General features: G+C 44.8%; 1 protein-coding gene across 1 annotated transcript in view; it reads left to right on the forward strand.

Moving 5' to 3' along the window:
• LOC134395472 (gamma-aminobutyric acid type B receptor subunit 1-like) overlaps positions 1-25,114 on the forward strand; it is a 97,010-nt gene extending 71,896 nt beyond the window's left edge. Inside the window, exons 3-6 of the mRNA XM_063121635.1 lie at positions 5,383-5,461; positions 21,977-22,180; positions 24,237-24,425; positions 25,041-25,114. Of these exons, the coding sequence (XP_062977705.1) occupies positions 5,383-5,461; positions 21,977-22,180; positions 24,237-24,425; positions 25,041-25,114 (546 nt within the window). The remainder of the gene's footprint in view (positions 1-5,382; positions 5,462-21,976; positions 22,181-24,236; positions 24,426-25,040) is intronic.
• The last annotated feature ends 519 nt before the right edge of the window (positions 25,115-25,633 follow it).

A 25,633-nucleotide genomic window follows, 5' to 3' on the forward strand; every position in this document is an offset into this window, starting at 1 on the left:
GACCAGATTTAAAAGAGGGCAGGGCACCTGCAGCTTTAACTGCTGTGATGAAGAGGAAATTTCACCAGGTTCCCCATATATACAAATGACACCTGCTGAAATTCCCTTTTCAGTACAACTGTTAAAGATACAGGAGCCCTGTCCTCCTTTTCATAGGGTCGCCCTAAAAGTTTTGAAAATCTAATAAGGTTGGAGAAAACATGCACTGGTGAAAGCATACATACTTTGGCAAAGATGTATTCATTTCTCTTTGCAAAATTAAGCAAGTACTAGAATATATGGTGAAAGCGAGATTGAAGTGATGGGAGATAACAGATAGGATCTGGAAAAATGCAGGCAGAATTTGCCTTCCTGCTGCAGTCCCTTCTATCCCCCCAGCCCCCAAAGCTGGGACATAGTTGCAGCTAGAGGAGGAAAATGATAGGAATCAGAGAGGTCCCCTCCATGCTGGAAGTGCCTTCCGCTTGCACACTGGGTTTTCTGGATCTCACCCAGTATCCCTATACATCTATGCGAATATCTCTGGAAAATTGTATACTGTATTTTATTGAAGACTAGCTGATATATCCAGCATTGCCTGGGTCCCTGAATAATGTGTATTTGATAACAAATATCTCTGCTACTTATTTATCTTTAAGTTGGTAGGAGATTTTTATTTCGCCAAGGAACATAAGGAAACAGCTCATTGTAGCTTCAAAAGTTGAACACTCAGTCTTTGGGAAATAGATTCTGATATTATTATACAAAGTGTTTTCTCACAATAGCTGCCAAAGGCCAGTAAGTCTGGCCTCCCACCCAAGGCATGCTGGGAGTTGTAGGTGTAAGCCTATGTTGTTGTTTTTTATTAATTTCTTTAAAAATACTTAAAACCAAAAATTCCTGGTTTTAGATTTTTCTGGTACATTCTACAACCAGACCTATCAGTGTACCAAATTTCAAATTTCGAACACATCTGGAAGTGGGTAAACATTTCCAGACATACAAACCCACACACATACTTTCAGCTTTATAGGTGGAGACAGATAGAACAGGAAACTGCTTCACAATGGTATCCACATGGTACAGTACCCGACACATCAAATCTGGCCCTCTGGGGTGTGTGTGTGTCCCAATTTAACCCTCTGGGGTTCCCCCAAAGGCCCCGCTCCTTTTCCCAAGCCACCAATAGATTGTTGGTTTCCTGGCTTTTGTGCAGTTTCCCTCCATTCTAAAAGCTTGAAATGCCTTTTCTAAGGCTTAGGCCATAGCTAGATGGGGTGATATCCTGGGGATCATCCCTGTGCGTACACATGATCCCGAGGGGATCCCGAGAGCAGGGAGGGATGATCCCCTCCTTTCCCTCCTTTTTCCGTGGTTTTGGAAAGTGTGGCCCACCATAGGAATTTTAATTCCAAGTGCTGCAAGCATCAAAACAACAACAACACCCACCTACACAAGATTTCATTTATGCTGGAGATGTCCACTAACTGGGGGGTATCCCCATCATAAGTACTGGGAGAAAGGAAATAATTCTAATAATTCTTGGATATGATTTACAATTAGAGTGTCTGTTTATTAATGTACAATAAAGATGGTATTTATGTTCTAGAGACAAAGAACTGGTCTCTTTTATGGTAACAGCTGCCAGGATTGTATGTGCCAGACACTGGTGATGACTTATTTTTATTTATTTTTTAGCTATTCAGGAGTGGATAAATAAAGCATGGGATGATGCGTGCATGGACAAATTAACAAATCAGCATTCAAGTAGAAGAAGAAAAAAGAGTTAAATAGACTTAGCCATTCTTTTGACATTTTGATTATATTTACCAGCTGTATGCTATTGTTGTATACCATTTCAATATGCTATGACATTAACGTGAAAGGAAATGGAGAATTATTGTTACTTTAAAAAAGAAAGCAAGCAAGGAAGGAAACAGTCTCCCAAACCTGCTTTTTGCAAAAAGAAGCAGTGGACGAGCTTTTCTTCCACATTTCAGTACGTGATATATTCTTGAGCCATGTATCAGCTCTCAAAAGGTCAACTCTTTTAGGAAGACGGCAACCCAGGAAATGTGGGATTTGCCCAGATTATAAACAGGGACATGTACAGAGCTGGCATCAGGAGTAGTCATGGTCGGGGCCCTGTAAGGGGCCCATACTCCAGCAGGGGCTCACTGGCAACAGCCCCCTGGACTTGCTCCTCCTTGTCATCATGGCAACCTGCTTGTTCACCTGCCTTTTGCTCTGGCCCAGACATCAGAAGTGGTAAGGAGGAGAACCATGGCCTGCTTGCTCCCTGGCTCTCTACCTCTTAAGCAAGCAAGTGGTGGCAATGATGACAAAGAGGAGGAGGAGGAGGAGGAGGTGGTGACAATGGTGGTGAGAAGGTAGATTCACTGAGGGAGGGGACACGTTGAGGATATCTTGGTCAAAGGCCCTCCAAAACCTGGAGGTGGCACTTGCTTGTGTATCTTGTCCTTCCACCATCTCCTATGTACACAAACTTGGATATCAGGCACAACGGTCTACAACCAGAGAATCTGTTTTTGTTTTCACACAAGAACGTTGCAGCACTTAGGAGTGTGGAAATAGTAGTGCATGTTCTTCTTACCCATGAGGCTCCATGCTCAATCCACAGCATCATCAGTTTAAAAGATAACCCTGCTGTGAAACATTTCTGCCTGAGACCTTGGGAAAGCTATTGCCAGGCAGAACTGAGAACCCTGGGGCTAGACGGATTAATGCAGAGGTAGGTAGGGTGACCCTATGAAAAGGAGGACAGGGCTCCTGTATCTTTAACAGCTGCACAGAAAAGGGAATTTCAGCAGGTGTCATTTGTATATATGGAGAACCTGGTGAAATTCCCTCTTCATCACAACAGTTAAAGGTGCAGGAGCTATACTAGAGTGACCAGATTTAAAAGAGGGCAGGGCACCTGCAGCTTTAACTGGTGTGATGAAGAGGAAATTTCACCAGGTTCTCCATATATACAAAGGACACCTGCTGAAATTCCCTTTTCAATACAACTGTTAAAGATACAGGAGCCCTGTCCTCCTTTTCATATGGTCACTCTAGAGGTAGGCAACTCCTTTTTTTTTTTTGGACCACAACTCTCATAATTCTTAAGCATTGGCTGGGGCTGGTGGGAGTTGTAGTCCAGTATATCTGGAGTGTGTCAGCTTGCCTACTCTTCTGAAGAGAGTGTTCCAACAAATCGGTCTAGGAGTTTTTCTATGGAGACAAAGATAGTGCCAGTGGCCAGGGAGCTTTTTACCAGCTTAGGCTGGTTTGACAGATGTAGCCTGATCTAGAGAAAGCAGCCTAAGCTTTAGTGACACTTGCTTTGGCTTCGTTCATGCTAGACTGCTGTAATGCACTCTCTGTGGGGCTGCCCTTGAAGATGGTTCAGAAACTGGACTCGGTGCAGAATGTGGCAGCCAGAACACTTGTGGGAGCGGTGTTCAAAACATATTACACTGATTCTGTATCAGTCACATTGGCATCCTGTTTGTTTCTGGGCCCGATTTAAGGTCTTCATTTTGTCTTTTAAAGCCCTAAATGGTTTGATACCAGATTATCTGAGGGACCACCTGCACCCATTTGAGCCTGCAGAGTATTAAGATCAGGGTCTAAGGCCCTGCTTTCTGGCCTGCCAAAAAGAGTGGTGAAATTGGCAGTGACCAGAGACAGGGCATTCTCAGTGATGGCCCCACACTTTTGGAAGTCCCTCTCCAGGGGAGGTACATAAGGCTTCATCACTACTGTTTTTTCATTGACCTCTGAAGACAATTTTTATTTCAGTGCATGTTTTATTTACATGCTGTCCTTGGAATTATTTTAAAGCGGTTGATTGTTTTAATTAATGGGCTTGAAATTGTAATTGGTTGTATTTAATAGATTGTGCTGATGGTGCTTTTTTGATATTTTGGAGGTGTTTCAAGTCTTTTTCTTTCAGACACCTTGGGAGGGCATTGTGCTCTTAAGAGTGGATTAGGAATTCGTTAATTGGGAATTTTGGGCCAACCAGGGTTTGCAGTCACAAGGAAAAGGCCCACCTATGCTCCAGCTGCATATGTGTAGGGCAGCCTTCCCCAGCATGGCTAACAGCTGGGAACTGTGAGAGTTGGAGAATGCCGAATGGTGTGTAGCCAGCAGTGGTGCCAGCGTTTGAATGTATGGACAGTAGCGAGGTCCTGTTCTCTCCTCCCCTACGAGTTCAGTATATGCAGGATGTGTGTGTGTTTAATGACTCCACATGCCTTATACTAAGTTCCCCCAACCTGGCACTTTCCCAATATGTTGGACTACAACTCCCACCACCCCCAGCTTCACTTCCAGCATCCCACACATCAGGAGAGTGCCAAGTTTGGAAAGGCTGCTTTAGAGAATTCTGGGAGTTATAGTACCACACATCAGGAGAGAACCAGGTTGAGGAAGCCTGCCATGCTTCTTATACTCCTAGTATAAGAGTGTAACTGCTCTCACCTGCTTCTATTGACCTGAAAGCGGGTGAGCAGTAAAATCTCAGGAGGGTTGGGAAGGCTTACCAAGATACTCAGTGGCCAGAGGAGAAGGCTTCAGTGCTGTTCCCTAATCTTCAAATTAATTTGCCTTATATCGAGTCATATCATTGGTCCCTCTAGCTCAGTAGGGTCTTCTCTGATTGGTGGTGGCACTCTAGGGTCTAGGAGAGAGATCTGAGAGAGCCAGACCCGCTCCTTGAGGTGCCTTTAACTGAATATATGCCAGCGATGAAAACCTGGAGGAACCTACTGCGTGCAACACGTATATGCTGTGGGTCTTCTGGAACTATCAGGAGAAGAATCAATTAGGGAAATTGGCCAATGTATGCAAATATGCTTCATTTGCATAATTCATACGTTCACAGTTCACATTTCCCCTTCGCATTGTGCGAAGTTAGATTACCTCAGTGCAGAATAAGATGTACAGATGTGTATATGTGAAGGACAGAAAGACTAACAATGGAGTATTTTTAAATATGTATTTTGAGCTAAACAGCTTCCACCCTCGTCAGTCATTGTGCTGTTAAATGGATACCAAGAGTGGCAGTTTGTAATGCCTGGAGATGCAATTTCCAAAGGAGAAAAAAACGAGGTGCGACTGGTATAAAGCTTACGAACTGCCCTCCAGGTTCAGGCTGTTTGAACCAAGAGTTCTGGGTCTGTAGATCCAGACGTTTTCCCTTTTGTCAAGCATGTCAATGTCTTTTATTTGTTCTGTGGGAAGCAACTGTAAATCAAAGAGACAGAGCACAGAGTTCACACAGCTCATTACGCCCACCATGTCTCTAGTAGACAATGACGTGCAGACAGACATGATTGTACTGCAACAGATATACATATATATTTGTATAAGCAATCACTCTCTTCCTGTCCTCAGATGCCGCTGTTCCTAGTGCTGAGCTTGCTGGGGATACCACAGCCTGGGGAGGGGACGTTCCACCTGAACATCACAGAAGGTAAGGCTTTCCCTTCCGCTCCCTGCCTCCACACATCTGCCCCTCCAGCTCCTGTCCTGGAACTTTCAGCCAATGTAGGAATGACAACTACCTGAAAGGCTGCACTTCCTACTTATTATAAGACAGGTTTTCCAGCATACATCACCTGTGGAATGTCTCTTCAAAGAAGCATTCTTATTACAAGGATAATATAGCCAGAGTGACCAGATACAAAAGAGGGCAGGGCTCCTGCAGCTTTAACTGTTATGATGATGAGGAAATTTCACCAGGTGCTGCATGCATGACACCTGCTGAAATTCCCTTTTCTAGGCATCTGTTAACGATACAGAAGCCCTATCCTCCTTTCCAAGAGGGGATCTACACTAGTATATGAAACGTTGTTTTCACAGTCATTGAACGTTTTGTTTTTGAACCATTTAAAGTGTAGCAGTTTTTAAAACGTTTATTTACTTTTCTCTTTCCGTGGGAATGCATTCCCTTTGGCCACACTAAGAAAATAGATCCATTTGTAATTTCCCCTCCCACTTCCTCTTCTCTCCGAGACAATCCTCCCCCTACAAACAATCCAGCCAGCAGCCTCCCAAAAGTGAAACTGGAAGTGTCTGCAAAAAAAAAAGAGGCTTGAAAGAAAAGAAAAAAACGTCTCTAACTTTGGGTGTGGAAATTACATAATGATGCCCCCAGGAATGCGATTGGCTAATTAAGAACTACAGGAATATGTTTGATGTACATTTAATATGATGTACATTTAATATGATGAAATTATATGTGCATTTAATATGATGAAATCGGCCACATCATACCAAATAGAACGACTTATTTCAGAGAAGTTCAAAATAAAAACCGGAGAACAGACAACAATAAAACGTCACAAACTATACGTCATGTGGCGAAATGCTACCAAACGCACACTTAAAAATGGTAAGACACATTCTAACTTGACTAGTGTAGATCCCCTCCTATATGGTCACCCTAGCATAGCGTCACTCTGGGGCATTGTGGGAATGTAAAATTGTGACTTCCTTCTTCTCTGCTGCTGCCACATAGTAGGTTTGAGCTGAGCCATTGGTGTGTTAGTGGATGGGAGGGCCCAGCTCAAGTACTGCTGGGCTCTCAGAATTGCCCAATCATGCCAAGTGCTGCCATTCATCCTGCTTTCCTCTTATCTGTACGCCGCCTTGAGATCCTTGTGATATAGGGTGGGATACAAAAGTTTTAATAAATAAGTAAAGTCCTGTTACTCTGGCTAATGCCTGATCTGTTGGTTTGTCTCTGCATACCATGCACTGTAATCTTTTTACCTTTCTAGGACCTCTTCCCCGTCTCCAGTATACCTCCTCTCTACCCCCACCCACAGCCACACCTGTCTCCAAGGCTGATAAACTTCATCCCACCTACCTGCTTCCCTCGGATTATCCCCGTAGCGCTAAGTAGCGCTAAGTTTTCGCCGTTGTTGTTGTTTTTGCTACCGGGAGGCAGCGGTCCTTTGCATACCAGGAAGTGAGTTGAAGGGGGGAAATGTAAAAAATCATAAAAAAATCAACGGATGACCCAATTCAATTCACATTTGGTATGCTTGAAGCTCTCCCTAATATTTATTAATGTGCCAATTTTGGTGTCTTTATCTTTAAAGCTTACGCAGATGTAAACGTTTCTTTTAAATCCTGCTCCTGCGCCCCAGCGGAGGCTTGGAAGATATGCTCAGAAAGCAGGGGCTAAATAGGGCAAATCTTTTTGCTTTGAAGCACAATTAAAGCAGGATGCCTGGGAGTACTTCACAATAAAAGCAGATTATAAGGTGGAAAACTTCGGAGTCCTTTGCATGCAATTCACAGTGATTGCACAGTATAACGCTGGTGTGATAAAGCTCGATATCTAACCCCAGCCAAACTTACAACTTTTGCTTCCATCAGAAAATCTGAACTGTAAACATCTTAACAACTTTGTTCCCTGAGCAGCTGGAATGTTGATGAAAATTTCAAGCCATCACAGCAGTGTCACAGTCGTCGTCTTCTTCTTCTTCTTCTTCTTCTTCTTCTTCTTCTTCTTCTTCTTCTTCTTCTTCTTCTTCTTCTTCTTCTTCTTCTTCTTCTTCTTCTGTTGGCCAAACAGAAAATGGGTTTCATATGAACCAAAAAGGCTGCACATTAATTGCATAGGTCCAATAATAAGTAGCATCTTGATCTACACATAACCATAAGAGGTCAGATGCCATGGTGGCAGCGCGATCCTATGCATGTTTACATGTTTACCTACTACTTTCAATGGCCTTTACTCACTTGTAGTTCTGTATAGAAGTGCAACCAGAACTATCTTGCTGGTGTGGTAGTAAAAATGAAAACTAACCCTCTCCCATTTTTGAGCACACATCAGATTGGAGCCCTAAATAGACTATAAGCCTCAGAAATCAGAGCCACCAGCCTCCACTGCTTTGACAAATGCATACACATAAGACCACTTGTTGCTTCTGTATTCCTTTTCATGATTAGAAATTGGAGCATTTTTGGACTGAAGTTGCTGCCTGATCAGGGAAGTTTGGTAGTCTAGGCGGTGATTATAATTAGAATGGTTTTTTCATGTGGGTTTATCTTTTCAACATCTGATGAATGGTTGAAAGTGAGTTTTGCCTGTTGTAAAAAAAACCTGCTCCAGAATATTCTTTTAGGTGCTATATACGAGAATATTTATGAGAATTGAACAGTGAGGGGAACCACCCAGAGTGGCAGCTGTTATTGTCACCCACTTCTGAGATGGTGTGGAGAAGAAGAACGTTGAGTGTGCATTGTGGAGCAGAGAAACATAGGTTCACATTTTCCCTCAGGTGTGAACTGAAACACACACAGGAGTTACCCACCCGTGCAACTTTAGCAACAAAGTGAAAAAGCCAGGGTAGTCGACCCTTCCCCACCTTTTGCTAGTTTTCCAGGTAAACAACCCCAAAAATAACAATAAAAAACCCAGCTATGAAGAAAGTAGAAAGCGAGCAGAGGTGTGGGAGTTATCCAGTTTATTGCACTGTGACATTTATGGCTGTCTGCCTGCTGGACAGAAGTTTGGGGCAAAAAGGGGTGTGTGTGGCGTAATTACTTCCTGGCCTTCAGGGAACCATTTTGTTCCCTTGAAGCCAAGATTGCAGATTTGGAGAAGCTGAGAGAGGCACATGGGTTTGTAGATGAGGCCTTTGGGGATCTGACAGCAGTGTTCAGTGGGGGCAAGTGCCTGGCCATGCCTGCCCTTGACAGCCTGCTTGGCACCATCTCAATCCTAGGGTGACATTTCTTCTGAATTCACGGAGAAGGAGGGCATCACTCCAGGCAAGAAGGAAATGATCCCTTAGAAACGACCCATTCTTTGGAGGATGAATACTTATCTTCTCGCTCCAAAGATACGCCTCTGAGAAACTTGTGGTAGTGGGAGATTTGATCATTAGAGACATAGGCCTCAGCTAGACCTAGCAGTCTAGCGGGACGGAGGGGTGAAGATCTCGCAATATTTTTAAAGAAGAGCACACAAATGCTCATGCGCAGAAAGGTGTTTTTTTAAAAAAAATAAACTTAATTCCCCCCCTCCCCCCACTCCACCCCCAATGGGTGCAGGATCCCAGCTCCTCGTAAGGAACCTGCAATGCCCACCCACACGTTCCGCGGTCCCGAGACCGTGGAAATCCTGGGGAAAGGCTCCCTGTGCATCATGTGGACGCACAGGGACGATCCCGGGGATCGCCCTGAGATTTCGCCCCATCTAGCTAAGGCCATAGACAGCTTGGTTTGAGACAGGTGTGTAGACTGCATGGTGGATTGCCTGCCTGGGGCAAAGGTTGCAGATATCACACGTCATCTAGATGGCCTGGTAGATAGAGCTGGTGTTTGGAGTCAGTGGTTGTGCATGTTAGTGCCAAACCAAATTTAGGTTGCTAATTAGAGGTTGAAAACCAAGACTTCCGAGGTAGCTTCGTCTGAAATGCTGTATGTTCCACATACAGGGCTGACTACTAGACAGGAGAAACGGAGGGGTATCAATGTGTGGATGAGATGACAGTGTACGGAGGAAGGTTTTAGATTTGTTAGGCGCTGAGGAATGTTTTGAGACAAACCAGGCCTATGCAAGAAGGTGGATTCCAGAATGGAACCAGACCACTGGCGCTTAAGCTAAAAAATGGTGACAGACTAAGTTTTAAACTGTACCCTGAGGGAAGGCCAGTTTGGTTCGTGCTTAAGGGATATGTCAGATTTTTCTCTTTTGGCTTTGCTCATTGCCAAAGTTTGGAATCTATTTTTTACCAGCTCTCGAATCTTCCTATTGCAATCTTTTCCTGAGGCTTTCTCTGCTCTTTCTACCCTGCCCACTTAACAGCACCATCAAGTAAACAGAAAAATATTTCATTGGGGGCAAATTTGAAGGTGTGTGGGAACACACACACACACACACACACACAGCTCCAAAATTTACTTTTGTTAGCTACTGTAACTACTGAAATTGAGTTCAGAGAGGGAAAGAAGTCCATTTCATTTTTTTCAAACAGCCAATTTGCTGGTGAATATACATATCTTAAAATTAAATCTTTTCAAAGTTTAAAGAGAGTTTATTTTTAGCTGTAGTAATCAACGGGCGTTTAAAAAAGAAAAGAAAAAAGATAGCTGAGCCACATAGTCACAGCCTGACAAGACACAAATGAGCTAAACAGGAGAAATTTATTTATTTAGAATATATATATTTAGGCCGCCCTTCGTCCTCATGGAGACCAGGGTGGTGCACAATAGGCACAATTGTTTGTTTGTTTTAAAAGCTTATATCCCACCTGTTTCCCTGAGAACTCAAGATTGCAAATAGATAAAAATAAGCAAGATTTGATCATCAACATTTAAAATAAATAACTGAAACACATCAAATTAAACACACAATAAGATGATACAACGAAACTGTCACAATAAAACTGTTTAGAGGCAGCTAAAACTATAGATAGGGTGACCATATGGAAAGGAGGACAACGCTCCTTTATCTTTAACAGTTGAATAAAAAAGGGAATTTCAGCAGGGGTCATTTGTATGCATGCGGCACCTGATGAAAGTCCCTCTTCATCACAACTGGTCAAGAGGGCAGGGCTCCTGCAGCTTTAATTGTTGTGACAAAGAACTAGGAACCTAGGCTTCTAAGAACCCAGGTCCTAGGATAAAACAGCAGCGAAGGGACAAATTAGAGTGAAGAAATGGCAGGCAGCATGTACTTAACCCTTTCCTCTATTATAGAGCTGGAAAAAGTGCAAAAACTGGGAACTAAAATGATCAAGGGCCTGGAGCATCTCCCCTATGAGGGAAGGTTACAACAGCTGGGATTGTTCAGCTTGGAAAAATTAGGCTAAGGGGAGACATGATAGAGGTGAACAAAATTATGTATGGTATGGAGAATGTAGATAGGGAGACATATTTCTTCTTCTCCTCCCATAATACCACAACCCAGGGTCATCCCATGAAGCTGATTGGTGGGAGTTTCAGGACAGATGAAAGGAAGTACTTCTTCACACAGCGCATAGTTAATCTATGGAATTCACTACCACAAGATGTAGCGATGGCCACCAATTTGGATGGCTTTAAAAGGGGGTTGGATAAATTCCTGGAGGAGAAGGCTATCAATGGCTACTAGCCCTGATGGTTGTGTGCTATCTCCAGTATATGAGGCAATAAGCCTGTGTGCACAGTTGGTGGGGAACATGGGCGGGAGGGTGCTGTTGCACCATGTCCTGTCTTGTTGGTCCTTGGCTGATGGCTGGTTGGCCACTGTGTGAACAGAGTGCTGGACTAGATGGACCCTTGGTCTGATCCAGCAGGACGCTTCTTATGTTCTTACCTAGCGCTTCTCCCCTAAACGTTCCTCTTTGGGCTGTTTTTCTCCCAGCCATGGCAAATATACTTCTGGGACCACCAGTGGGGGGAAAGTAGAAGAGGAAGGGTGTTCAGAGGAGAGGCAGTGAGTGGGGGAAGTGTTAAGCACCCCATCCGCCGTTTCAGGTTATACCATCCCGCTGCCATTGACTAGGTGCACAGCATAGATTTGAGTTCCCAGATCCAGGCTTGATGCCGATCATCTAGTTCTGCCCCAAGTTCCCTTGGTATTTTTATCTGGCCCAGGCGAAAAATAAAGAAAAGTGCTTGCCGTTTGTTGATCTGCAGGTTGAAAGGAGGTTGGGGCTAAGCTGGCGTGATACCCCTGATTTATTCTTCTCTCTCAGTCCAAAGCACCAGTTTGTTTGTTCTTTAATCACACTGAGAGATTGGATTTGATAAGGTCATATGTTCGCCTCAGATTCCACATGGTAGCAATTTAAGGTTTGGTTCAGGAGGCCAGATGGAGTCAAAAGCTTTTCAGAACTCAACGAAGCAGGCAACAATAGCAGAAATCTGTGCTTCCTCTTTTACTGTGGTGTTTTCTTTTTTCTTTTCTTTTTGAGTGTGGATAAATGTCTTTAATGAATACGAAAAGAAAGTGTGGTTGGTGGTTTGCTGCATCTTTGTCTGGAAATGAAACCGACTTGAATGCCTGTTAATTACATGGCAATTTTCTTTGTTGAGCAGGCTGCTGAGCGCTTTGCCTTCATTACGGCTAACATAATTATCAGATGCTGGGGACAAACAACCAGGGACAGCGATCTCCATCGTGCCCTATTATTTATTTATTTTTAGCTTCCCGGGGGCATTTAGCTGCCCACCATTGTGGACAATGTGCCCGTAAACTGACCCAGCGCAGCAGTCCTTATGTTCTTAACGTTAGGACTTGTGGAGAACGTGTATCTTTATTTTGCTAAATTTCCAGGTCATCTCAACCCTAGAGCTTTGATTAAGACCAAAGAATTAATGAAATAATTAATAAAGTGCCAATCACCCTGATCCATGAGCCTCGTGTGGCGCAGAGCGGTAAAGCAGCAGTTTCTGCAGCTGAAACTCTCCCCATGGCCTGAGTTCGATCCCAGCGGAAGCTGGTTTCAGGCAGCTGGCTCGGGTCGACTCAGCCTTCCATCCTCCCGAGGTCGGTAAAATGAGTACCCAGCTAGCTGGGGGAAAGGTAATCACGGCCAGGGAAGGCAACGGCAAACCATCCCGCTATAAGGCCTGCCAAGAAAACGTTAGTGAAAGCTGGCATCCCTCCAAGAGTCAGTAATGACTCAGTGCTTGCACGAGAGGTTCCTTTCCTTTTCCTTTCCACCCTGATCCAGCCAGTGCCTATACGTTGGAGGAAGCTGATTTCCGCGCATATATCTTACCCAAACTGGATGGGGATTGGAAGTAGGGTGGCCATGTATGCTACTTTACAGAGGAAGGTCCTGCAACTAAAGGGTTATCAGTCCTCTATTTAAAGGTGTCCACTATTTGAAGAGCTATCTGATCCAAGTCTAGTTCAAAGATTAAAAATAAAGAAAATAAAGTCTCCATCAACACTTACACCCTGGACAGCAGACTGAGTAGGCACACAGGTCATCAGCTGGCCAGAGACTTCCCCAGTGTGGTGGAATATGTTGTATTATTTCTGTTTAATTTATAGTAATTATTTCTAAATTAGCATCTATACCTACAAATTAGCATATATGCACATTTTATGCAAATCCGTATCCTCTTCTGTATTCTTTTTTGGTGAGGCATAAGTAGCCACGTTAAGTGGAACTTAAAGAAGTCTGCCATATACTGTATATGCATGATCCCCCAACCCAGAACATCTGCTGGAGTTGTGTCCAGGGAGCCTTGGTCACATATTCTTACTCGTGCCAATCACCTGCTCAGCATGTGGAGCAGAGGATGGCTCAGTACCACACAGCTGATCAGCATTATTGCAGACGTCTGACTAGAGCACCCTGTACTCAGCCCCAGTTGCTGCGTGCATGTGGAGTTGGGCTATGCCTGAACATCCTATGCATGTTCACACAGGGGAAAAAATGTACAACTCCCAGCATGCCCCAGCCAGCCATGCATTCCCCAGCCAGGTTAGAATATTCATAATTCAGGTGGCAGTTTTGGTAATTGTTCTATATCCAATGCTTTCTCTATCTGAATGAAATTCAAATAGGGAGAAATTTTGCCAAAGGAGAAACACTGCAGTGGAGCCTCCGGCTGGTCCACTAGTCCACAGCCCCCCACCTCCCATTTAGCTTAAGTGGCTCTAGGATGGGGATGGACAAAGCTATCAATATCTGTTTCTCTGAATTTCTCATTTTTCCAACTTTACATATGGTTTGTCCAAAACTCCAGGGATATTTTTTTAAGTTGTATGAATATTTGTTTGCATTTGTCTTAATACAAAGCATGTCTGTATTCAGTTTTACCATTTTTGCAAGCAACGATCCTAATATAATGCATGTTTAGCATTATTTTCATTAACATACTCATTTTTATGTGCATTTTCCCCTAACAGACACATTTTTGTACACATTTTGTCATTAGAGCGCTCTCCTGCAAAATTCAGAGCAGCACGAATTTTGAAGAACCATTGATTTTTGGTTTATTTATTTATTACATTGATGTATTGGTGTGAAACTGTGAGACAATTTTTTGCCTCATTCCTACTCTAGGGCAACCTGATTCCCAGTACCCCCCTCATGATTATTTTCTGCCCTGTCAAGAGCTGAAGCTGGGTATGGATTCCCAGGAATACCACCATCTATTGCTTTTGCCTGCCCAGATGAATTCCCAGATACCACAACATGGCGATAAATCACCATCTGCTAACCGCCATGCTGCCATTCAAGGCACAACTTCACGGGCCAGCTGAACAGTTGGCAGTCCTATTAAGGAAAGCGTTTCTACATAAATCCCACCACATTGTGAGCACAAGAATAAATCTCTCTGGGAGGTATTGATGGTAATCAGTAGCTCATTGTTCCTCTCAAACCATTCCTTATAATTTATATAATGTGCCCATGAAAAAAGTCAGTCCCCAATAGATGTTTTTGCAATTATGTTTTACAATAATTGCTTGATTTGCATGTATGGTTCAGGTTTCCTCCTGCATTTACGTTGTGATTAGCACACCTGTTTCCTTCGCTTTTAAGTTTGGCTCAGTCAAAGCACAAAGGAAAAGTAGATGAGGGGAAGGGTCAGAGAAGATTTCCTGTTTCCCTTAGCAACCATCCAAGGGAGGCCTACTTCATGTTTTAAACCAATCTTGGCAATGTTGGCTAAGGACGATGGGGGTTGTTGTCCATCCTATATGGAAGGTGCAAGGTTGGGGAAGGCTTTGTGGCAGTAGGCTGGTGGCATGGCTTCACAGTGGTCAGTTCCGTAGGCTTCACGGGAATGACACAGAGCAAGATTCGTTCTGTTACTCATCCATGTGTGCGCACAGCCGCACATCACCTCTCCTTCCTCCATGCGTTCTGTCACGCTGCTCCCAGTCCCTGGAATCTTCTTTACCATACTGCTCATCAACTCACCTCCTTCAAGTCATTCCGTATTACTATTACTCATTGTCAACCCACCTGCCAAAACCTCAACCAAGCTCACTGGTACAATTAGGTAATTTTAGACTCTGGACTTAAGACTCTTATTGAGTGGGGATAGGGGCTCTTTAGATGAAATGTATATTATTCAATGGAGGCTGGTACCCCAATGTCAGTGGGACGGTGAATCCACTCCGGGTTTCAGTTAGAACCAGCCAGAACTCTAAAGGTTTTATTTATTTATTTATTTATTTTTGCATTTATATCCCGCCTTTTTTCCTGCAAGGAACCCAAGGTGGCGTACATGATCCTCCTCCTCTCCACTTTATCCTCACAATAACCCTGTGAGGTGGGTTGGGCTGAGAGTCTGTGACTGGCCCAAAGTCACCCAGTGGGTTTCTATGGCCGAGTGGGGACTAGAACTCGGATCTCCTGACGACCAGTCCAACACTCTAGCCACTACACCACCCTGGCTCTTTCTGATTATTGATGGTAATCAGTAGCTCATTGTTCTTCCCAAATCATTTAGAGTTCTGACTGGTTCCAACAGAAACCCAGAGTGGATTCACTGAAATCGGAGCCACCAGCCTGCACTGATATTATTTTACATTTTTCAAAGTATGGGGAGCCATCCCTGCTACAGTTGTGGGCCCTGCTGTTCATTCTTCTGCGTGGAGCCCATTTGCTCCAAATTCCTGCCCTGGTGGCACCACTGACCAGACGTCAGCCGTTTTGAGGAAATAACTCCCTTCTTTTCCTCAGGGTGATAGAAATGCCTTGGGCCAGTGTTACGGGTCAAGGTTTCCATGGCACGAACAAACTGTTCCAGTACCAAGGTTCATAACCTTGAAGAAATAGGGCCTCCATAACATGCCCACAATGTTCTCATAAGTCCCTAATCCTACAGACTTTAGGAGGTGAGTCCTGAACCTTTCCTTCAAATATGATTGGTTAAGAGGGAGGAGAAATTACTCCTTCCCAATGAAAAGGCAGGAACAGAATTGTGTATTATTCACACCAGCTTTTGGAGATATGGTGACCATCAGCCAATATCACCGGAGGGTCCCCATGGGAAGCCAACAAAGAAGACTTCTGGATGACTCACCATGTACATCAGCTTCAACCTTTGTAAACTACCTCAGTAACTTGGCTTCTGTTTTGAATTCGGTTTCCCCTGTTTTTAATAAATTAGCTTTATTAGGTTAACAGCATCACCGCGTCCAATGATTAATTACAGCTCTTCTCCTCTTTGCTGGATAATAATACCCACTTCTTTAACAAATCCTTTCATATATCATCCTAGTTACATGCACTCCTCCCTCCCCCACTCTCCAGTTCACTGCAAATCCCTGCCTGGCCTCTTTCCTCTCGTGCAAGCCATCCTCCAAAAATAACAACAACAAAAAGCAGCCTTTTGGACAGAGACGGTGCACAGTCTTAGTAGTATTGAGGACGGTGCACTTTGGACTCTTCCCCTTTTAGCCTCACTGTGAGGTAGCTAAAACCAGGGTTTCCCAAATCTCCCAATAGCTGAGCACTGTGGGGGTTTTGTTTTGTTTTCACTGAATACAAATTTGAGGCACTCTTTGTCTCCAACACCTGAAATAGATTTACTTGTAAAGAAATATCACCCTCTGTCTTTCTGCATGAACCACAGAATATGGAACTACCATGAGCAGATGCAGCCACAGGGCCGGCCCTGGCATTAAACAGAGTGAGGTGGCTGCCTCAGGCAGCAGGTGCTGTGGGGCAGGAAGCAGCAGCAAGGCCTTGGAAGACTATGCTGTGTGCCCAGACACTCTGCCCTAAGCTAGCCTGCTGCCCTCAGGTGCCTGGTCACTGTCCCTCACCAGTGTTGACGTAAAATTCAGGTGCTATCTTGTCCTTCACCTCAGGGAGCAAACTGTCTTATTTTATTTTATTATTTTATTTATTACATTTTTATACTGCCCAATAGCCTAGGTGCTCTGGGCAGTGCCTTGGCCAGTCTGCGACTGAAACCCAGTTTTCTGGGAAGCAGTTGCAGGACAGGCCTGCTGCTTCCACGTAGAAACCTGTTTCAGTTCATTTTTGATAAGGATTTATCCAGTTCGCAACTTCTGGACCGAACATGGATTCAGACGCAGCCCAAGTCATTTCTAAGCTTCCAATGTGATTTGTGGACCCCACCCCACCCCGCAAAAAGGGTTTTACAGCATGCATACATTTGAAAAATGCACATGAAAATGCGTACTTCTGACAACTGTGCACAAATACACATTAATCAATGGGAGAACAACAATGCATATATTTCACAGATGTGTGCAATTGATACATACATTTGGAAAAATATGCACAAAAATATGCATGGATTTTCACGGAGGAAGGAAAAAACAAACCCTCGTCATCTGACACAGACTTGGGTCGGAAGGAGCTTCAAGGTGGAATTCAGAGAAGTTTGGGGAGCTTGAGTTCTGCTGATCCACACCTCCCTCCTTCCAAGCCCTGCTTGTGGGCTTCCTGGAAGCATCTGTTTGGCCACTGAATGAGCCTTTTGTTCTGACCCAGCAGGATTTCTCTCGCATTCTGTTTTGAACGGGCCTCCTGAACTTGGGAGTGGTAAGCCCAGAGCAGTGACTCATGCAAAGACAGTCTGAGCAACTTCATTAGAAGGGCATTAGATATTGCTGCAGCTTTGCATCAGGATTACTCACCGCCAGGTGAGGTCACCCACTTTGGAGAGGGTGCTGTGGGCTTGCAGGCAGCCTTCAATTGCATTGCATTCAATTTCTCATGGCATATGAGCTGTTCTTTCATGACACGGTTGGTGAATTGCTGCTTTTGAGGCGGAGAGGGAGCGACGGGCCTAGCAGGGTCGCCCAGGTGGTGCCATAGCTGAGTAAGGATTTGAACCCAGGTCTTCTGAGTTCAAATAAGATGTTTTTATCCACTATGCCATGAGTAGGCAACGTGGTATCCGTAGGCGCCAGGGTGCCACGGGACACATTTTTTGGTGCCCGCCAAGATGCTCTACTTTCCCCACTTTTAAAAAATCAGTTACAGTTTCTTACCAGCAGCAAGGATTGCTTCAAAGCAAAGGGAGGGCCTCCAGCTGCAACCGTCTTCATTTCCCAGGAATGCCTCTGGGCCAGACGTGGGGCTCAGAGACATTCTTAGGAAATGAAGATGGTGGTCGGCTGCAGGCCAAGGCTTTTGTCCACGGTGTGCCCAACCACCAAGAGAAGGAAGAGGAAAAGAAAGATTCACTCCTGTCACCTCTATCTGGCAAGCAAAAGAGATGGTGGGGGTATGAGTGGAGGGGGTGAGGAAGTGGGAGAAAAAGAATCAGTCTTCTGTGAAATAGATTTCTGTCGCTGCTGAAAACTGTGGCTTCCAACAAGTTGTTTAGCGTGCTGGGGCTCAGACCCCCACCTCTGCCTTGTACTCAGTCTTTTGGGCAGATTACTCGTCCTTTGTGACTAGTAGCGCCTCCCATGGCAACCATTTCATGGTGGTGCCCTGGACAGTTCCTCAAATTGCCCAATGAGCCCATGGGCCCAAAAACGTTTGCCTACCCTGCAACTACGTATCCTCTTCTCCCATGTCATACCCTCTTTCTGCCTTTCCCATCAAATGTGATGCAAATGCACTCCTGCTTTTATGATACCTCTCTCTCCCTCTCCCTCCCCTTTTCTCTGTATAGAGTATATAGAATAATTTGTTATATTTATGGGTGCATACATATGGCCATTTACCAAGTAACAACTTGTGGGCATATAGCCATGTGGGGAGCCACCATCTGTTTGGTGTATCCGCCCATGTGGTGAGGAGAACTACACCGCTCCTTTGCTTCCCTGGATCCCTAATTGGTTGGGAGCATGCGATGAAATTCTCTCCAGGTGGGCCGATGCTGCGGATGAACAGCACCCTGTGTGGTTGCACACTCATCGTGGTAATTTAACTCTTGGGAAATGGTCCTCTGCATTCACCATCTGTTGATGAAGTTTGGTGACCTGCATTGGGTATCTACATAAAAGAGGCTATGTGATCCATAAGGCAGGATTCAAAAAGCTCCTTTGCCAAATATAAATGCTTGGATACATGTAGCAAATTACCTGGAGGACTGGTGGCCACCCCCTCGCTGGAGATCTTCAAGGTGAGGCTGGACAGCTGTCTGTTGGGGATGCTCCAGGTCTGGGTTTCCTGCATGAAGCAAAGGTGGTGGTGTAGGGCTAGGTGGAATGGATGCTAGTGGCTGTGATTTTGGTGGGGCTGTAAATCCATTCTGGGTTTCAGTCAGAACCAGCCAGAACTCTAAAGGAGCTCTCCAAGGTTCTTAACCTATTTAACCTTAAATAGTTCATTTAGATTCTGGCTGGTTCTGACTGAAATCTAGAATGGATGCATGGCCCCACCAAAATCAGAGCCACCAGCCCCCACTGCCTAGACGGCGTACAAAGACCCCTCCAAGTCTATGATTCTATGAATTAGCCTATTGTTTTGCTTCCAGCAACAGCTTTTCATCTTAAAGGGATTATTTTTCTTTTGTGGCATCCCATAGTGGAGGATTATGTAAACGGCGGCCATGAGCAGGGCACACGCAGGTGTGTGGGGGAGAAGCCATGATGGTTTCTTCCCGCACCACGATTGTCCAAACCCAGTCTTAGCATACAATCCTATGCATGTTTAGACAGAAAAAAAGTCTTACAACTCCCAGCATTCCCCAGCCAGTGTGCTTGGAGTTATAGGACTTTTCTCTGTTGCAACATGCATTGGATCACACTGTTAATTAGATTATGCTCTACTAGCTGCTATGTAGGTTTCAGGTTGCATTTAGGGATGCTTCAAGGACTGCTGGGACAAAGAAATATGCAATGGTTGATCCTTCATTTTTGAAAATGTAAAATCAATTTGTCACGTCCGTGCTGATGGTAGCTCACAGGCTAATAGCTAAAAGTTGGAAAACTGCGGAGCTTCAAACATGGAGCTGTGGCAAATAGCCATAGCAGTAAAATTGATGTACCATCTGAAATTAGCTAAAGGCAATGTCAAAATACCTGACTTTTAAAATAAAATACAGCATGGTTTTATTTTATATTCAAATTAGGGACATATACCACAATATTTTTTAAACCCTTTCCTTGAAGTAAGGAAAACAAAATAAATATAATTTGTTAATAAAAGGACATAAGAACAGCCCTGCTGGATGGGACCAAGGGTCCATCTAGTCCTGCATTCTGTTTGCACAGTAGCCAAGCAGCTGCCCACAGACAACTCACAAGCAGGACATGAGGGCAACAGCACACTGCATGCGATGAACCACAAAGAAAAACTCCAAGCAGCCAATGGATTCTACCTACATTTTTGTAATGTAAAGGGAGAAAACATTAAGATGGCAATTGTATGTCCCATAGACAGTGGGCTCCATCACACGTCGGAAAACACACTCCCTACAATCGCTTCTCCGCTCCTGGTTTTGTTGCTCAGTTACTTCCTGTTTCAAAACAGGAAGTAAACAACGAGCACAAGGCCTATTCAGTTGGGCATTGTAATCACGCTGCTTCTCCTGCACACAGCAGGAGAGAGCAGCAACTTCCAGTTTTAAAAATATTTCAGGCTTTCTGCGTTTTTTCTTGTGGCGCAAGAAGGGCCAGAAGGGGCGGAAGGCTGCAGGAGGCAGACGATGTCATGTGAGGGACCTGCGAAAAATTGTTTGAATATACTATACTTTTAATATACCAAATGTAATAATTTTATGCCAAACCAACTTGGACATAATTACATTTTATGTTCCTAAAGTCACAAAGTGACTTTCAATCTGTAAAAAGTTCAAATATTGCATTATTTCAATTTTTCTGAAAATTTCCAAACTCCCAATTGGAAATTTTCCAAACTCCCCCCCACCCCCCAAAACACGTTTTTTCCCCATGGCTTCAAAATCTCCAGAAATTTAACATCTCTAAGCTGCCTTACGCAGCTTCCTGTACTCACTCCAACAACCTTCCTTCCCACTCCAAAGCACCATAGCTAGATGGGAAAAATCGCCCATCTAACAACATAGGATTGTGGCCTAAGGCTGCAATCCCAAACACAATTTCGTCAGAATAAATCCCATTGAATTCAGTGGGGTTTACCTCTGAGTAGACATGTATGATTGCACTGTAAATGTACTACCCTCTCAATAACTAGATTTAAATTTGATGTATTGTTTGTTTAGTGTTGTATTTGGAAATTTAATTTAATTTTTTTAAAATAAAAATATATAAAAGCCAGCTGTTACCTATTTTACAGGTGTTAAGACTGCCCTTTGGAGTGGGGAGATTAGTTGACCGAAAACATATCAGGCCTTTCTTAAATTAGCATTTTAGTTTGTGCGCACACGTATTAAAGGAATATCTATTTATTTTATAAGCCTACCTACACACACACACTTTTATTTAACCTCACAAAAGCCTGGAGAAGTACTGCATGCTGAAAGAGAAAGTGTGTGATTGGTTCTAGGTCACCTAAGGTGCAATACTATGCATATTTTGAGAGAAAAAGGTAAGAACATAAGAATATAAGAAGTGCCATGCTGGATCAGACCGAGGGTCCATCTAGTCCTGCACTTTATTTATTTATTTATTACATTTCTGTACTGCCCAATAGCCGGAGCTCTATTCGCACAGTGGTCAACCAGCTGTCAACCATGGACCCACAACCCTCCTACCCATGCTCCCCAGCAACTGGTGTACACAGCACCAGTTGGTGCACACAACTGGTGCACACAGCACCATGCTCCCCAGCAACTGGTGCCTTGGATAATGGAGGTGGTACATAGCCATCAGAGCTAGTAGCCATCGATAGCCTTCTCCTCCAGGTCCCACAACTCCCAGTGCTGGACTTTCTCTGTCTAAACATGCATAGGATTGCACATCTAGTAAGTTTTGTGGCCGAATGGGGATTTCTATCCAAGCCTCCCTTGTCAAAACCCAAAGCCCTAATCACTGCATCACACTAGCTCTCATGATGTGCGCCACTTTTAATTTTTTTTAAAGCACCACTGTTTTTGACATGCAATGTGTTACAGCTCTTCTTTATCTTGCCTCCCTCTCCTTCTCGCCCTCCCCAACCAGGCTGCAAACTCATCTTCCCACCTTGGGACGGTGGTATCCGCTACCGGGGCTTGACCCGTGAACAGGTGAAGACTGCTCGCTTCCTGCCCTTTGACTATGAGATCGAATATGTCTGCCGTCCCGAACGCGAGATTGTGGGTCCCAAAGTGCGCAAGTGCCTGCCCAACGGCACCTGGACGGACAGCGATGTTGAGAGCCGCTGCTGTGAGTCTCATGGCTGTGGGGTAGAGGAGGTGTTAGGTTGTGACTTTCTTGCACATCTATGAGGGTGGTTAGGTGGGCAAGTGCGTAACAGAGGGCCTTCTCCACAGTGCCCCCATACCTCTGGAATAAGTTGCCGTGGGTTTGCCAGGTCCCATTGTTGCTAGGGTGACCATATGGAAAGGAGGACAGGGCTCCTGTATCTTTAACAGTTGCATAGAAAAGGGAATTTCAGCAGGTGTCCTTTGTAGGCATGCAGCACCTGGTGAAATCCCCTCTTCATCACAACAGTTAAAGCTGCAGGTGCCTGCCCTCTTTTGTATCTGGTCACTCTAGTATAGCTCCTGCACTTTAACTGTTGTGATGAAGAGGGAATTTCACCAGGTGCTGCATGCATACAAATGACACCTGCTGAAATTCCCTTTTCTGCACAATTGTTAAAGATACAGGAGCCTTGTCCTTTTCATATGGTTACCCTAGGCTGTCTACTTTGATTCAGATATTGAACTCCAACTGAGATTCAGAAATCCAGTGCTCTGTGCCTTCCTTTGACCATTATGGGAAATTTTAAACTGGTTATTGGATGCTATCTGTAGGCATAATAGACTCATAGGAGGGGATTATGCCTGCCAAATGTCAGAAAAATAGGTTCAGGGGTTTCTGTACTATGCACATTTATATTTTGGGGTGTGTTTTTTTAAAAAGGAAAATGCAAATAACTTTTTAAAATAATTTTTTGTCAGAATTGCATGAAATTTGCAGGAACTGTTGCTCCTTCTTAGAGGTCAAACTTGCCAAGTTCCTAATGAATAGGCCCAGGGGTTTTTGTGCAAGAGCAGCTTTGACACTGTAAGGGTATTCTAAAGAGGACACCCCTATCCCCACCTCCACCCCACCCCGTTTTCCTTGTGAACTATTGTTCTGGAAATAACAGACAGCCATGAGGTGCCCCTAAGTAAGATGCCTGTAAAGTTGCTGAAGGATAGGTGCAGCGGCTCACGTGGAAGGGAGCCCTCAGTGTTTTGGAAGGGAGGAAGTGATTAGCTTCCAGTTCCTTTCCCCCTGGCTTTGGGAACAGTTTGTGTGAAAATGACACACACCTTAGAGATGTCCCTAGTCAAGAAAGTTTCAGAAGGAAAGCTGGAGGGACTAGGAGGTTCTGAAAACCAGTTTAAGGCTTTTTTTTATAGTGAAGCCAAGAAGGCGGCTCTGGAAAAATGGTTATCTCATGGTTCCATCCTTGCTCTCCCCCAAAGCACAGTGATTGGAACACCTAGTAAAATGTATTTTAGGATTAGAAGGTAGAACTGTCAGTCACTGAACTGCACTCCGACACCCTGCTCATCAGCACTTTAGAGAAACTATTTGGAACGAAGACAGAATATCTGCTTTTCTGAGCATGCAAAACCTCATTCTGGCCTAGCTTCAGTTCTGGTGGTTTTGGAGGGAAGCCTGCTTCACCTCAGGAAGCACCAGAAAGGGTCCGAACAGTCCAATTCTTCTCAGGCTTCGGACTTCATCCAAATATGATCTGCATCATTCTTTTAATGATTTTTAGCTGTTTTTATATGCTCACTGTGCTTTTTTTATCCTTGTGGCTTTATTATTGCTTTTTTAGCCATTTGTATTATCTCGTAGTTTATTGTAAGGACACTTGAATCAAAAGATGGGGGCATAACTCTTACAATCCAAAGGTGAGGAACTTTTGGGGGCCCTGAGGGCTGGATTCCCAGAGCCTGCATGCCAGCAATGGTTGTGGCCAGGCCCCTTGTGGGCGTGGCCACCCCACTCATACACCCAAACACACACCCAAAGGCAAGAGGTATGCCTTGGGAGACACTACTTCAAGGCCCTTCCGGTCACGCTGTTGGGGGATGATGGGAGTTGTAGTCCAACATATTTGGAGGCACCACATTGGAAAAGGCTGCACTACAAGCAGAGAGCAGGAATGCTGAGGAAAGTACCTGCAGAGCAAAAAGAAGAAGTTACAGCGCCAAGCTACATACAGTAGTATTGGGTTATATTTCTGAAATGAATGCTTCTTTCCTTCCCCTTGCAGTACGCACCTGTCCCAAGATGCACCTGAGCCTGGAGAATGGGCAAGTACATGTCCGGGCAATTGAACGGGTGCCTGTTGAGGGCACCTGGGTGGAGTATCGCTGCAATCCTGGCTTTCACCTAGTGGGTAGCCCCCGCAGCAACTGCACCAAGGTGGGCCGCTGGAGTTCCGCCAAGCCTGTCTGCGAATGTAAGTCACAAGGCAGGAACGTAGAGGTGGGGAAACCCAGGCGGATGGAGGGCTATTTGAGGAGTGAACAGTTCTCACTCAGGGTGGCGGGATCTTTTTTGAGAAGTAGAGTTGTGGATTGCTGATTTCAGCAGAAGTTTCCAGGAGAACAATTATATTTTAGATGTCAGCAGTGGAGGCTGGTGGTTCTGATACAGGTGGGGCGGTGAGGTTCTAACTGAAACCTGGAGTGGATTCTCCACCCCACTGACATAAGAGCCAACCAGCCTCCACTGGGTATAAGGATTTAGACTGACATCACGACAGCCATATTTGATGCTCTTTTGCTTGTTCTAGCTTCTTTCTCTCTCTGAGGCTGTCTATACACAAGGAAAGCCCCAGGGTGGGTGTGCGGTGGCACTGTGTCGATTATACGACACAGTAGCCACCTCATACCCACCATGGGGCTTTCCCACGAAGCTGCGAAGGAAAAAAGTCAGAGACTTACCCTGACTTTTTTTCTCTGAACCGAGATAAGTGCGGCATATCTGCTGTCTATCCTTACTCTGGAATCACAGTGCAGGTGTGGCCTGGTGGATGACAACCCCTGACTGGTCGCTGTCTGCCCGGACAAAGGGCAGAGGGTGGACCCGATCACTGGAAGCCCCGCGCTTTTGCTGCAGTGCTGGGATTTGCCACTGCCACCCTGAAGCAGCAATTTGCGGGAGCCACTCACCACCATATAGGCATCCCCCTCTCTCTCTTCTGTTGAGAGTTTGAAGAGAGAAGGGGTATTTCTACTCAGGGTGGATGGGAGGGAAGCCTCATACTTTTGCCGTTCTGTAATCCCCTGGATTGTGTAAAGAAACTAGTGGGCAAAGTGTGTAGGAGTAACAGACAGGATACAACAAACACACCAGGCCCAAGGCTACTATAAAGTAGTGCCATCCATGGTGGAACGGCCATGGATCAAAGGGGTCCTACTGCATGTGGCATAATTGTGCTCCTCCCTTGTGTGTCCCACATCTCCCCCACAACTCTGCCCCCATTCCGGCTGCTGTATTTGGCCGGCGTATCTGCCATGGTGTCAGCCTATCTGGCATTCTGCCTGCATCTCGGGGCTTCTGCTGAATCCTAGAGCCCACCCAGGTAACCACCCCCATCCCCAGCAGCGGAACTCAGGTGTAGGATTGCGTCTTTATTTATTTACATGGTTTAGTTCCTGCCTT

This window comes from Elgaria multicarinata, chromosome 3 (genome assembly GCF_023053635.1).
Source record: "Elgaria multicarinata webbii isolate HBS135686 ecotype San Diego chromosome 3, rElgMul1.1.pri, whole genome shotgun sequence".
NCBI classification, from domain to species: domain Eukaryota; kingdom Metazoa; phylum Chordata; class Lepidosauria; order Squamata; family Anguidae; genus Elgaria; species Elgaria multicarinata.